This window comes from Oncorhynchus keta, unplaced genomic scaffold (assembly GCF_023373465.1).
Source record: "Oncorhynchus keta strain PuntledgeMale-10-30-2019 unplaced genomic scaffold, Oket_V2 Un_contig_17648_pilon_pilon, whole genome shotgun sequence".
Taxonomy (NCBI): domain Eukaryota; kingdom Metazoa; phylum Chordata; class Actinopteri; order Salmoniformes; family Salmonidae; genus Oncorhynchus; species Oncorhynchus keta.
In genome coordinates, this window is record NW_026280517.1 from 1 (window position 1) to 16060 (window position 16060).

At 43.9% G+C, this 16060-nt stretch overlaps 1 protein-coding gene across 1 annotated transcript; it reads left to right on the plus strand.

The window, feature by feature from the left end:
• Positions 1–5: 5 nt before the first annotated feature.
• LOC118377923 (electroneutral sodium bicarbonate exchanger 1-like) lies at positions 6–4959 on the plus strand (the record flags this gene model as incomplete). Its single annotated transcript, XM_035764852.2, has 7 exons — positions 6–263; positions 526–594; positions 948–1121; positions 1317–1448; positions 1533–1615; positions 2409–2516; positions 3381–4959. Coding segments are annotated over 7 exons (906 nt in total), but the record flags the coding sequence as incomplete, so codon positions are not given.
• Between the last annotated feature and the right edge of the window lie 11101 nt (positions 4960–16060).

Sequence of the window (16060 nt, forward strand, 5' to 3'; positions counted from 1 at the left end):
CGCCCCATCAGAAAGGCTGTGGCTACCACCTGGATCTTCTGGTGGTGTCTGTGATGCTGGGGGTGTGCTCCATCATGGGCCTGCCCTGGTTTGTAGCGGCCACCGTGCTCTCCATCTCCCACGTCAACAGTCTGAAGCTGGAGTCAGAGTGCTCGGCCCCCGGGGAACAGCCCAAGTTCCTGGGGATCAGAGAGCAGAGGGTCACCAGCTTCATGATCTTCATCCTCATGGGCTGCTCTGTCTTCATGACCTCTGTGCTCAAGGTGAGATGAGACTCTGTTAGACTGGAATGATGGTCCAAATCAAGAAGAGCCGTTCTTATAGGATTGCAGGCTGGTTTGTTGATCAGATCCTCATCATCCTTTCACTGTTTTGGAACATCATTTCTTTTTGATACCAGAGTGATGAGGAAGGGGAAGTATTATTTGGCACACCCCAGTGGTTTGTGGGTAAAGAAATTAGAAAAGGGTGAGGACTATGATTAAATGACTAAAGTACCTTCTGTCCCCTGTGTTGTCTTTCTAGTTCATCCCTATGCCAGTCCTCTACGGTGTGTTTCTCTATATGGGTGTGTCCTCACTCAAAGGCATCCAGGTCAGTCTGTGTGGTGTGTTATGTCATGTGGTCAGTGCGGTAGGTTTACACTGCAGTGTTGCTCCCCCCCACACTTGCACAATGGTACATCTGAACCACAGGAGTTTGGTGGCACCTAATAAAAGATATAAGAATTTGTTCTTAACTGACTTGCCTAGTTAAATAAAGCGTAAAAGAGAACAGACTAGTGGTAATGGCTGGAGGGGAATGGTATCAAACACATGGTTTCCATGGTTTCCAGGTGTTTGATGCCATTCCATTTGCTCCGTTTGGGACATTATTATGAGCCGTCCTCCCCTCAGCAGCCTCCTGTGGTCTCAACATGGTTGTGTTGTGGTTGTCCTCTCCTGTAGTTCTTTGACCGTATCAAGCTGTTCTGCATGCCAGCTAAGCACCAGCCGGACCTGATCTACCTGCGCTACGTTCCCCTGTGGAAGGTCCATGTGTTTACCCTGGTGCAGCTCACCTGCCTGGTGCTGCTGTGGGTCATCAAGGCGTCTGCCGCCGCCGTAGTCTTCCCCATGATGGTAAGAATATGGATATGCTGTTAGTATGGCCCTAGAAAGACATTTCACAGGCCATGTCTTCCAGAAACAGAAGTCTGAACTGAAGACAGAGAATACGTCAAGCAAAGAGATGGCACAGAATTGGATTGTCAGGATGATGTCATTTTAATGAAGAGTTAAAAGTACAAGTCACTGATTTTGTTTTGGTGTCTCTAGGTGTTGGCCCTGGTGTTTATACGGAAGCTGCTGGATCTATGTTTCACCAACAGGGAGCTGAGCTGGTTGGACGACCTGATGCCTGAGAGCAAGAAGAAGAAGGAAGACGACAAGAAGAAGAAAGCCAAGGCGGTGTGTGTCCAACTGTTCTCACAGACTACTGCAGAGAGCTGTGACAGTCCCACTGACACTTTCCCTCTGTTTCCATGGTTACAGGAGGCCCAGCGCATGCTGGAAGTGGAAGAGGGCATAGCACACCCCTGCGACGGGCCGGGCATCCTCAAGACCCTCAAAGTCAGGTTAGTGGTTGGGGACAATTTTGATGCAGTATATCAATGTCCATTATACTTGGAGGAAGTCACGGCCCTTTCACCATGGCCCATCAGTGCTGTTCCTCACGGGTTCTGTAAAGCATTGTGAAGCACTTTGGAGAACTATGGACTAGTATATTCATGTAACAGGGAAGAGTAACCCCTTTTGAAGCACTGACCCGTCTCTCCCAAAGCAGGTGTGACAGCAGTGTTGAGTTGGACATGCCACACGATGCAGAGGAGAGAGCAGGGGGTGGGCTCAGTCTCAGGCCTGCTCTAGTCTCACCATGCACTCCTCATACAGCTGCTCTTCCACCTGGTTGATTAACTGCCCACGACCACCTCGGTCCGGTTTCATTCCACACCGCAGTTTCCTCCCCTCTGAAGGGCCTATGGAAGTGGACAGCCTTGTGGAATGAAATGCAGCCCTCGTGTTTGTTTGATTTGTTGTTGAACATGACACTCCCCCCCCCTCAGCCCCATAACAACCACCAGAAAAACGACCAATCACAGACTGTCCTTGCAAACAAGCGAGTATTTCATCCAACTATTATATTTGAAGTAATGCTAAATAGCTAATTTCCCTTAGTATTGCAATTTATAGTGGTTATGATAGTTTTCTAAGGGTCCTCTGTAATACTGTATGTTGACTGCAGCCAAGCAAAGATCATTCATGAGTTTGTTTCAGAAATGAGAACCACACTGGGGGGGGGTGTCCTTGAAAATGTGTGTTTGTGTACGCCAGCTTAGGGTGTTGTGGTGTGTGTTTGTTCCCCTGCAGTTTGGACCCCTCTATGGTAAACATTTCTGATGAAATGGCCAAAACTGCCAATTGGAAGTCTGTCTCCATGAACTCTGACAGTGCCAAAGCTCTGAAGCATAGTGGCAGGTAGCTATAACTCCTCCTCGGTATGGTTCAGATGCTCACCCTTCCTCTTCCTGTCTGGCTTCTGGGGCGAAACCCAGAAGCATGCTCCCATCCCTCTCAGAAAATCACACCCTGATAATCATTTTGACTAAATATTTCAACCAATAAATAAATACTTTTCTATTTAAATATTTTGAAAATTAATTCTGAAACTATTTAAAAATGTACATTAATTTCATGCATGTCAATATGTGTCTCAATCACATGCTTTTACATGTGGGGGAATGTTGATGAAACCTTGTATTAGGCTATTATTGCTTACTCTCAAGGTTGAGGGCCAGAGAAGGGAGCAAGTGTTCCCTTTTGGAATCCAGCCTCGTGTTTCTATGTCTCCACCTTATTGTCCTATATAGTCCAGAAGTTGAACCCATACCTTTTTGTGCTTGACAGTATACTAACCTTTGAATAACCTTTCAATGAACTAAGAGCGTAAAGGCTAATTATAACACTCCCACCCACAATCGCGATACTATGATGCACCAACTTGCAAATCAATATTACTGGATGTGTGGCAAATTTCTTAGAACTGCCAATATTTTCAAATAAACCAAAGATAAGAGCATTTGGGTCCACCTGGGGTACATTCAGTCTTGCAATGTTGCATTTAAACATTGCAACATTGCACGTTGTGTGGCAAAGGGGTGGTGAGTGGGTTCATACTCACTGTATTGGGTTGTCATTTTTTGAATGAGTTTGGAGGATTTAACTTACTAAAATTGAAGTTTAATTAATTCATTTTAAACAGCTATATTTAGATATAATTTTTAAAAATCTATGAATGAACTGAATTTTGGTGGTGATGATGGTGTTATTCTCTGTTCCCAGCCAGGTGAAGGTGTCCTGTGTGAAGATAAACTTGGAGAATGACCAGGGGGAGAAGTATGGGGATGCTGAGACCTCCTTATGAAGGAGGGACGGGAGGAGCAGGAAGGGTGCCACTTCAGCCTCTAGCCCACCAGGTGGCGTTGTCCTCCCACACAGCAGGGGGCAGTGTCCTTCATGGCCCGGTCTGTTGCCCTAACAGCTGCTACCATACCAATGCCAAGGGGGCACACAAAGACACAACCACTTCTACTTAGCCATGTTTCTTTAGTTCTTATTGTGAAATTAGTCCGAGGGAAATTTCTCTTTTTAATTTTATCATCGTTTTAAGGTGAAAAAACATTAACTTTAGATTCAGGTGTGCCTTTTTTAAGGAACCACTTGGTCTTCTTGGAATGACTTTCATTGGGCTTTTTACCAACATATCCATAGTCTCTGTGATATGGTGTACAGTCTGTCCTCGTAACACTTACTTTGAGGGCAATGCATTATGAATGCATGTAGTGGCCTCTATCGCCCTTAGTGCATTATATTAGAAGAGTTGATGTAAGCATTTCAAACTTGTCAAGACTGTCCCCAGGTGGTTTATAGGAAGCAGTAGGCCTAACAGCAGTCCAAGCACCCCGGGTGGTTTATAGGAAGCAGTAGGCCTAACAGCAGTCCAAGCACCCCGGGTGGTTTATAGGAAGCAGTAGGCCTAACAGCAGTCCAAGCACCCCGGGTGGTTTATAGGAAGCAGTAGGCCTAACAGCAGTCCAAGCACCCCGGGTGGTTTATAGGAAGCAGTAGGCCTAACAGCAGTCCAAGCACCCCGGGTGGTTTATAGGAAGCAGTAGGCCTAACAGCAGTCCAAGCACCCGGGTGGTTTATAGGAAGCAGTAGGCCTAACAGCAGTCCAAGCACCCCGGGTGGTTTATAGGAAGCAGTAGGCCTAACAGCAGTCCAAGCACCCCGGGTGGTTTATAGGAAGCAGTAGGCCTAACAGCAGTCCAAGCACCCCGGGTGGTTTATAGGAAGCAGTAGGCCTAACAGCTGTCCAAGCACCCCGGGTGGTTTATAGGAAGCAGTAGGCCTAACAGCAGTCCAAGCACCCCGGGTGGTTTATAGGAAGCAGTAGGCCTAACAGCAGTCCAAGCACCCCGGTGGTTTGACCACAACGACGGCTACGACTCACAGCACTCTATCTGGCTCCGTCTGAACAATAGACACTTTCTGTTTGAGAAAGCAGGTGATGCTCAACAAAAGGTCCAAATACATTTGGAGCACATATTAGATGTAATAGTGTGTGTGTGTGTGCACATGGGTGTGTGTGTACAAGTGTAAGAAACTTAAGAGCAGCTTAAGATGTCTTTTCACAATATCAGTCATGTGTACGATGTGCTGTTGATTCAGATTATCAGTCACAGTAGGTTGAAAGGCTGAGTATGTTCTGTCAAAGTGAACATGACAGACCACAGCATAGCCCATAGTTTGCAGAATATTTCTTGAATTAATTGGCAAACATCTCTTACTAATCTTAAACAATCCCAAATTGGAAACGGTCTATAATAAGATAATGTTTCAAAAACAAAAGGTTCTCACATTTCTCGATTGAGCGGTCTTGTTATTTTGGAGTAATGGTGAGGGTATTGTCTGCAGTGTCCATACATACATAATGGTGAGGGTATTGTCTGCAGTGTCCATACATACATAATGGTGAGGGTATTGCCTGCAGTGTCCATACATACATAATGGTGAGGGTATTGCCTGCAGTGTCCATACATACATAATGGTGAGGGTATTGTCTGCAGTGTCCATACATACATAATGGTGAGGGTATTGCCTGCAGTGTCCATACATACATAATGGTGAGGGTATTGTCTGCAGTGTCCATACATACATAATGGTGAGGGTATTGCCTGCAGTGTCCATACATACATAATGGTGAGGGTATTGCCTGCAGTGTCCATACATACATAATGGTGAGGGTATTGCCTGCAGTGTCCATACATACATAATGGTGAGGGTATTGTCTGCAGTGTCCATACATACATAATGGTGAGGGTATTGTCTGCAGTGTCCATACATACATAATGGTGAGGGTATTGCCTGCAGTGTCCATACATACATAATGGTGAGGGTATTGCCTGCAGTGTCCATACATACATAATGGTGAGGGTATTGCCTGCAGTGTCCATACATACATAATGGTGAGGGTATTGCCTGCAGTGTCCATACATACATAATGGTGAGGGTATTGCCTGCAGTGTCCATACATACATAATGGTGAGGGTATTGCCTGCAGTGTCCATACATACATAATGGTGAGGGTATTGCCTGCAGTGTCCATACATACATAATGGTGAGGGTATTGTCTGCAGTGTCCATACATACATAATGGTGAGGGTATTGTCTGCAGTGTCCATACATACATAATGGTGAGGGTATTGTCTGCAGTGTCCATACATACATAATGGTGAGGGTATTGCCTGCAGTGTCCATACATACATAATGGTGAGGGTATTGTCTGCAGTGTCCATACATACATAATGGTGAGGGTATTGCCTGCAGTGTCCATACATACATAATGGTGAGGGTATTGTCTGCAGTGTCCATACATACATAATGGTGAGGGTATTGCCTGCAGTGTCCATACATACATAATGGTGAGGGTATTGTCTGCAGTGTCCATACATACATAATGGTGAGGGTATTGCCTGCAGTGTCCATACATACATAATGGTGAGGGTATTGTCTGCAGTGTCCATACATACATAATGGTGAGGGTATTGCCTGCAGTGTCCATACATACATAATGGTGAGGGTATTGCCTGCAGTGTCCATACATACATAATGGTGAGGGTATTGCCTGCAGTGTCCATACATACATAATGGTGAGGGTATTGCCTGCAGTGTCCATACATACATAATGGTGAGGGTATTGCCTGCAGTGTCCATACATACATAATGGTGAGGGTATTGTCTGCAGTGTCCATACATACATAATGGTGAGGGTATTGCCTGCAGTGTCCATACATACATAATGGTGAGGGTATTGCCTGCAGTGTCCATACATACATAATGGTGAGGGTATTGTCTGCAGTGTCCATACATACATAATGGTGAGGGTATTGCCTGCAGTGTCCATACATACATAATGGTGAGGGTATTGCCTGCAGTGTCCATACATACATAATGGTGAGGGTATTGCCTGCAGTGTCCATACATACATAATGGTGAGGGTATTGTCTGCAGTGTCCATACATACATAATGGTGAGGGTATTGCCTGCAGTGTCCATACATACATAATGGTGAGGGTATTGTCTGCAGTGTCCATACATACATAATGGTGAGGGTATTGTCTGCAGTGTCCATACATACATAATGGTGAGGGTATTGCCTGCAGTGTCCATACATACATAATGGTGAGGGTATTGCCTGCAGTGTCCATACATACATAATGGTGAGGGTATTGTCTGCAGTGTCCATACATACATAATGGTGAGGGTATTGTCTGCAGTGTCCATACATACATAATGGTGAGGGTATTGCCTGCAGTGTCCATACATACATAATGGTGAGGGTATTGCCTGCAGTGTCCATACATACATAATGGTGAGGGCATTGCCTGCAGTGTCCATACATACATAATGGTGAGGGTATTGCCTGCAGTGTCCATACATACATAATGGTGAGGGTATTGCCTGCAGTGTCCATACATACATAATGGTGAGGGTATTGCCTGCAGTGTCCATACATACATAATGGTGAGGGTATTGCCTGCAGTGTCCATACATACATAATGGTGAGGGTATTGCCTGCAGTGTCCATACATACATAATGGTGAGGGTATTGCCTGCAGTGTCCATACATACATAATGGTGAGGGTATTGCCTGCAGTGTCCATACATACATAATGGTGAGGGTATTGTCTGCAGTGTCCATACATACATAATGGTGAGGGTATTGTCTGCAGTGTCCATACATACATAATGGTGAGGGTATTGTCTGCAGTGTCCATACATACATAATGGTGAGGGTATTGTCTGCAGTGTCCATACATACATAATGGTGAGGGTATTGTCTGCAGTGTCCATACATACATAATGGTGAGGGTATTGCCTGCAGTGTCCATACATACATAATGGTGAGGGTATTGCCTGCAGTGTCCATACATACATAATGGTGAGGGTATTGCCTGCAGTGTCCATACATACATAATGGTGAGGGTATTGCCTGCAGTGTCCATACATACATAATGGTGAGGGTATTGCCTGCAGTGTCCATACATACATAATGGTGAGGGTATTGTCTGCAGTGTCCATACATACATAATGGTGAGGGTATTGCCTGCAGTGTCCATACATACATAATGGTGAGGGTATTGCCTGCAGTGTCCATACATACATAATGGTGAGGGTATTGCCTGCAGTGTCCATACATACATAATGGTGAGGGTATTGCCTGCAGTGTCCATACATACATAATGGTGAGGGTATTGTCTGCAGTGTCCATACATACATAATGGTGAGGGTATTGTCTGCAGTGTCCATACATACATAATGGTGAGGGTATTGTCTGCAGTGTCCATACATACATAATGGTGAGGGTATTGCCTGCAGTGTCCATACATACATAATGGTGAGGGTATTGCCTGCAGTGTCCATACATACATAATGGTGAGGGTATTGCCTGCAGTGTCCATACATACATAATGGTGAGGGTATTGCCTGCAGTGTCCATACATACATAATGGTGAGGGTATTGCCTGCAGTGTCCATACATACATAATGGTGAGGGTATTGCCTGCAGTGTCCATACATACATAATGGTGAGGGTATTGCCTGCAGTGTCCATACATACATAATGGTGAGGGTATTGCCTGCAGTGTCCATACATACATAATGGTGAGGGTATTGTCTGCAGTGTCCATACATACATAATGGTGAGGGTATTGTCTGCAGTGTCCATACATACATAATGGTGAGGGTATTGCCTGCAGTGTCCATACATACATAATGGTGAGGGTATTGCCTGCAGTGTCCATACATACATAATGGTGAGGGTATTGCCTGCAGTGTCCATACATACATAATGGTGAGGGTATTGCCTGCAGTGTCCATACATACATAATGGTGAGGGTATTGCCTGCAGTGTCCATACATACATAATGGTGAGGGTATTGTCTGCAGTGTCCATACATACATAATGGTGAGGGTATTGCCTGCAGTGTCCATACATACATAATGGTGAGGGTATTGCCTGCAGTGTCCATACATACATAATGGTGAGGGTATTGCCTGCAGTGTCCATACATACATAATGGTGAGGGTATTGCCTGCAGTGTCCATACATACATAATGGTGAGGGTATTGTCTGCAGTGTCCATACATACATAATGGTGAGGGTATTGTCTGCAGTGTCCATACATACATAATGGTGAGGGTATTGTCTGCAGTGTCCATACATACATAATGGTGAGGGTATTGTCTGCAGTGTCCATACATACATAATGGTGAGGGTATTGTCTGCAGTGTCCATACATACATAATGGTGAGGGTATTGTCTGCAGTGTCCATACATACATAATGGTGAGGGTATTGCCTGCAGTGTCCATACATACATAATGGTGAGGGTATTGCCTGCAGTGTCCATACATACATAATGGTGAGGGTATTGCCTGCAGTGTCCATTGCCTGCAGTGTCCATACATACATAATGGTGAGGGTATTGCCTGCAGTGTCCATACATACATAATGGTGAGGGTATTGTCAGTGTCCATACATACATAATGGTGAGGGTATTGTCTGCAGTGTCATACATACATACATACATAATGGTGAGGGTATTGCCTTGTCCATACATACATAATGGTGAGGGCAGTGTCCATACATACATAATGGTGAGGGTATTGTCTGCAGTGTCCATACATACATAATGGTGAGGGTATTGTCTGCAGTGTCCATACATACATAATGGTGAGGGTATTGCCTGCAGTGTCCATACATACATAATGGTGAGGGTATTGTCTGCAGTGTCCATACATACATAATGGTGAGGGTATTGTCTGCAGTGTCCATACATACATAATGAGGGTATTGTCTGCAGTGTCCATACATACATTGTCTGCAGTGTCCATACATACATAATGGTGAGGGTATTGCCTGCAGTGTCCATACATACATAATGGTGAGGGTATTGCCTGCAGTGTCCATACATACATAATGGTGAGGGTATTGCCTGCAGTGTCCATACATACATAATGGTGAGGGTATTGCCTGCAGTGTCCATACATACATAATGGTGAGGGTATTGCCTGCAGTGTCCATACATACATAATGGTGAGGGTATTGCCTGCAGTGTCCATACATACATAATGGTGAGGGTATTGCCTGCAGTGTCCATACATAATGGTGGACTTGAAAGGAAGAAAATATGTATAGAGTAAGTCTATGGAGGTTTCTAAAACTGATGCCTTCTTTAGGGCAGGTTTAAAGCTGTTCAATAGTGTTACTGTACATGGCTGTGGTAGCCTGGGTTTAATCTAGTGTAGTGCACCTACACCAAGGAAGTCTTACCAGAGCTGTAGCCTCCCCTTGGTTATGATGACGAGGGGAAACCCACTTTTATCCATTTAAACGGTTTACATCCAATGGAATATTTTCTGTTATGGGGTATATATTTTAGATTGTCTATATATATATTTTTATCATTATTATCTATATCTTTACAAAATGTAATGCATTTTATTTATTTTGAGTGTGTCAACATTGCAGAGTTGGGGGGGAGGGGGGCAGGAGGAGGGAGCAGTGTCGTTGTTTGTGGCTGGCTGGTAATTAATGTTCTTTATTTCCTGTCTTTATATCTGTGCACTTTAGATACGCCTGCCGCACAACGAGAGGGTTGGGCAGGCTATATGTACCTTTTTATATACATGTATCTATTTAGATCAGTCTCAGGAACCAATGGGCTCAATGAGGCCCTTGTCTCACCGTCTCTGTCAGTCTTTCTTTCTCCCCGTCACTCTCTTTCTGTGTCTTTTGTCTCTCTCTCTCTCTCCCCTTCTGTGTTCTCTCTCTCTGTGTTCTCTCTCCCTCTCTTTCTCTTTGTGTTGTCTCCCTCTCTGTGTTCTCTCTCTCCCTCTCTGTTGTCTCTCTCTCTCTGTGTTGTCTCTCCTGGGTTCTTCTCTCTGTTGTCGCACCTCTCTCTGTTTCTCTCCTCTGTTGTTTCTCTCTCCCTCTGTGTTGTTTCTCTCTCCCTGTGTTGTTTCTCTCTCCCTCTGTGTTGTTTCTCTCTCCCTCTGTGTTGTTCTCTCTCCCTCTGTGTTGTTTCTCTCTCTCTCTGTTGTCGCTCTCTCTCCCTCTGTGTTGTTTCTCTCTCCCTCTGTGTTGTGGCTCTCTCTCCTCTGTGTTGTTTCTCTCTCCTCTGTGTTGTTTCTCTCTCCCTCTGTGTTGTTTCTCTCTCCCTCTGTGTTGTTTCTCTCTCCTCTGTGTTGTTTCTCTCTCCCTCTGTGTTGTTTCTCTCTCCCTCTGTGTTGTTTCTGTGTTCTCTCTCTCTCTGTGTTTTTTCTCTCTCTCTCTCCTCTCTCTGTGTTCTCTCTCTGTGTTGTCGCTCTCTCTCTCTCTGTGTTGTCGCTCTCTCTCCCTCTGTGTTGTCTCTCTCTCCCTCTGTGTTGTCGCTCTGTCTCTCCTCTGTGTTGTCGCTCTCTCTCCCTCTGTGTTGTCGCTCTCTCTCCCTCTGTGTTGTCTCTCCTCTCCCTCTTGTTGTCGCTCTCTCTCCCTCTGTGTTGTCGCTCTCTCTCCCTCTGTGTTGTCGCTCTCTCTCCCTCTGTGTTGTCGCTCTCTCCCTCTGTGTTGTCTCTCTCTCCCTCTGTGTTGTTTCTCTCTCCCTCTGTGTTGTTTCTCTCTCCCTCTGTGTTGTTTCTCTCTCCCTCTGTGTTGTTTCTCTCTCCCTCTGTGTTGTTTCTCTCTCCCTCTGTGTTGTTTCTCTCTCTCTCTGTGTTGTCTCTCACTTTCACTCTGTTGCTCACTGACTGACTCCCTCATTGTCAATCCACTTGTGTTGCTAGAAGATGTTGCTGTGTGTTTCTCTGCCCCTCCCTTTCAGCTGTAAACCCTTTTTACCTATATGACACTGGACAACACTGATAGGTGGGTTTCTCTGTGCTCTTCTTTTATTGGCTATTCTGTTGTAGGCAGTTTTGTAAAGAAAAATTCTTAATTTTGTCCCGTTGATTTAGTGTTTAATGAATAGCAATGCTTTTGGTTGATTATCCAATATGTATACTGTTACAGGAGTCCTACTGGGAAAGGCATCAGTCTGCTGTTCATGGCTCTGTGATTGAGTTTAATTCATGTGATTGAATTAGTTTTATTTAAATCTATAGTGTTATACAAATATGGAATGAAGGTTATGAAACATTGGGTGTAAGTCGTACGGGGGGCAAGAATTTGTTTTGACTTCAATAAAGAGGAGACTCCTCAAGTTCAATAACTGACTGACCGCTTCCATCTGAACACCTTGATGAAAACAAACAGTCTTCTGTTTTAGCAGCTGTTTTGCCCTCTGGGTCAATTATGGGCCCCATACTATGAATGTTGGAAATTTCCGTACGTTCTCATTCCGTCTGACTTTGTGCTTACCAGTGGTGTAAAAATACTTTTAAATATTACTTAAGTCATTTTTTGGGGTATCTGTACTTTTCTTTACTAGTTATATTTTTGGCAACTTTTACTTCACTACATTCCTAAAGAAAATAATGTACTTTTTACTCCATACATTTTCCCTGACACCCAAAAGTACTTGCTACATTTTGCTTAGCAGAACAGAAAAGGGTTAAATGCACACACTTATCAAGAGAACATCCCTACTGCCTCTGATCTGGCGGACTCACTAAACACAAATTCTTAATTTGTAAATGATGTCTGAGTGTTGGCGTGTGGCCTGGCTATCCGTAAATTTAAAAAACAAGAATTGTACTGTCTGGTTTACTTTAATATAAGGAATTTTAAATTAGTCTTACTTTTGCTTTGATACTTAAGTATATTTTAGCAATTACATTTACTTTTGATACTTAAGTATATTTTAAAACCTAAATTTAAACTTTTACTCAAGTAGTATTTTACTAGATGACTTTTACTTGTCATTTTCTATTAAGGTAACTTTACTTTTACTCAAGTATGACATTTGGGTACTTTTTCCCATCATTGGCATTGCCTTGGTGTGCATTATCTCTTGGTAGTTGAGTACTTAAGCAGGCTGGGACTAGGAAACGTGGCCTACTGGGGAGCTTGTTAAGAGCAGTCCAAGGTGCATTTTCTCCGTATCTAACCTACGCTGTACAACAATAGAACACAGAATAAACTGTCATAGTACTGCTATGTGAAACTCCTAAACCAGTGACGATCACTGAGGACAGGCGATCTTTCAGCACCGTGTGACTAGACATTTCAGTCCCCTATAAAGTGGCTTGGATTGGCCTCATGTTGCCATTCAGTTTGATATCAGTGAAGTTTTTAATGAATTGTTCTTAAACTGTACAATGAATGGTATCTGTACTATTCTTATGAGGTTGGGATGGTGGGAACCGGGGGATAATGCAAATTAACCATTGAATTTTTTTGTAATGGAAATGAAGTTGTTGAAGGAAAGCAATAAAGGTTACTACATTGTAGCTGTGTTGGTTGGTCTCAATCTTTGACAAGTTGTTGTAGCTACATTGCTTGGTGATGAACAGAAGTAGTATTGTATCACTGATCTGCTAGTACACTAACATACATACATACAAAACACAGCTCACACTACAGACTGAAAGTCACTATTTTGATTTAAAGGGGCAATCTGCCGTTGCTTTATCCATTTTTAGACTTTAAATTCATTTCCATTGAGTCTTGAAGAATATACAGTGCGTTCAGAAAGTATTCAGACCCCTTGACTTTTTCCACATTTTGTTACATTACAGCCTTATTCTAAAATGGATTAAATTGTTTTTTTCCCCTCAATCTACACACAATGCCCCATAATGACAATGCAAAAACAGGTTTAGAAATGTTTGCAAATGTATTACCAATAAAAAAAACTAACCACATTTTACAAAAGTATTTAGACCCTTTACTCAGTACTTTGTTGAAGCACCTTTGGCAGTGATTACTGCCTCGAGTCTTCTTGGGTATGACTCTACAAGCTTGGCACACCTGTATTTGGAGAGTTTCTCCCATTCTTCTTAAGCTCTGTAAGGTTGGATGAGGAGCGTTGCTGCACAGCTATTTTCAGGTCTCCAGAGATGTTGCATCGGGTTCAAATCCAGACTCTGGCTGGGCCACTCAAGGACCTTGAGACTTGTCCCGAAGCCACTTCACTACAGGAAAAGGAGGACCGAGCACGCCCCATTCTCATCGACAGGGCTGTAGTGGAGCAGGTTGAGAGCTTCAAATTCCTTGGTGTCCACATCAACAACAAACTAGATTGGTCCAAACACACCAAGACAGTAGTGAAGAGGGCATGACAAAGCCTATTCCCCCTCAGGAAACTAAAAAGATTTGGCATGGATCCTGAGATCCTCAAAAGTTCTACAGCTGCAACATCGAGAGCATCCTGACCGGTTGCATCACTGCCTGGTACAGCAACTGCTCGGCCTCTGACCGCAAGGCACTACAGAGGGTAGTGTGTACGGCCCAGTACATCACTGGGGAAAAGCTGCCTGCCACCCAGGACCTCTACACCAGGCGGTGTCAGGGAAGGCCCTAAAACAATTCTAAGACCCCAGCCACCCCAGTCATAGACTATTCTTTCTACTACCCATGCGGTACCAGAGTGCCAAGTCTAGGACAAAAAGGCTTCTCAATAGTTTTTACCCCCAAGCCATAAGACTCCTGAACAGGTAACCAAATGGTTACATGGACTATGCATTGTGTGCCACCCCCCAAACCCTCTTTTTACGATGCTGCTACTCTCTGTTTATTATATATGCATAGTCACTTTAACTATACATTCATGTACATACTACCTCAATTGGCTAACCGGGCTATCTGCATTGTGTCCCACCACCCGCTAACCCCTCTTTTACGCTACTGCTACTCTCTGTTCATCATATATGCATAGTCACTTTAACCATATCGACATGTACATACTACCTCAATCAGCCTGACTAACCGGTGTCTGTATGTAGCCTCGCTACTTTTATAGCCTCGCTACTGTATACAGCCTGTCTTTTTACTGCTGTTTTATTTCTTTACTTACCTATTGTTCACCTAATACCCTTTTTTGCACTATTGGTTAGAACCTGTAAGTAAGCATTTCACTGTAAGGTTGTATTTGGCGCACGTGACAAACTTTGATTTGATTTGCATTGTCTTGGCTGTGTGCCTGGGGTCGTTGTCCTGTTGGAAGGTGAACCTTCACCCCATTCTGAGGTCCTGGGCGCTCTGGAGCAGGTTTTCATCAAGGATCTCTCCCTGTACTTTGTTCTGTTCATCTTTCCGTCAATTGTGACTAGTCTCTGTCCCTCCTGCTGAAAAGCATCCCCACAGCATCATGCTGCCACCACCATGCTTCACTGTAAGGATTGGTATTGGCCAGGTGATGAGCGGTGCCTAGTTTCCTCCAGACGTGACGCTTCATTAGACCAGATAATCTTGTTTCTCGTAGTCGGACTCCTTTAGGTGCCTTTTGGCAAACTCCAAGCGGACTGTCATGCCTTTTACTGAGGAGTGTCTTCTGTCTGGCCACTCTAACTTGATTGGTGGAGTGCTGCAGAAATGGTTGTCCTTCTGGAAGTGGTTGTTCTTCCTCTCCACAGAGGAACTCTGGAGCTCTATCAGAGTCACCATCGGGTTCTTGGTCACCTCCCTGAACAAGGCCCCTTCTCCCCTGATTGCTCAGTTTGGTCTGGCGGCTGGCTCTAGAAAGAGTCTTGGTGGTTCCAAACTTCTTCCATTTAAGAATGATAGATGCCACTGTGTTCTTGGGGGACCTTCAATGCTGGAGAAATCTTTTGGTACCCTTCCCCAGATCTGTGCATCAACACAATCCTGTCTCGGAAACTCTAGGGACAATTCCTTCAACCTCATGGCTTGGTGTTTGCTCTGACATTTAAAAAAAAATGTTTAACCTTTATTTAACTAGGCAAGTCAGTTAAGAACAAATTCTTATTTTCAATGACAGCCTAGGAACAGTGGGTTATAACTGCCTGTTCAGGGGCAGAATGACAGATTTGTACCTTGTCAGCTCAGGGATTTCAACTTGCAATCTTTCAGTTACTAGTCCAACTCTCTAACCACTAGGCTACCCTGCCGACATGCACTGTCATCTGTGGGACATTTATATAGACAGGTGTGTGTGTGTGTGTGTGCCTTTCCAAATCATGTCCAATTAATTGAATTTACAGTACCACAAGTGGACTCCAAGTTGTAGAAACATCTAAAGGATGATCAATGGAAACAGGATGCACCTGAGCTCAATTTTAAGTCTCCAAGCAAAGGGTCCTAATACTTATGTAATTAAGGTATTGTTTTATTACATTTGCAAAAATGTCTACAAAACTGTTATCGCTTTGTCATTATGGATTAAAACATTGAATCAATTTTAGAATAAGTCTAACAAAATGTGGAAAAAATTAAGGGATCTGAATGCACTATAACTTATAAATGCCTCAGAAAAATAAGAGGTCAAATCATGACGTCCGTGATCTTCAGATCGGGAAGTT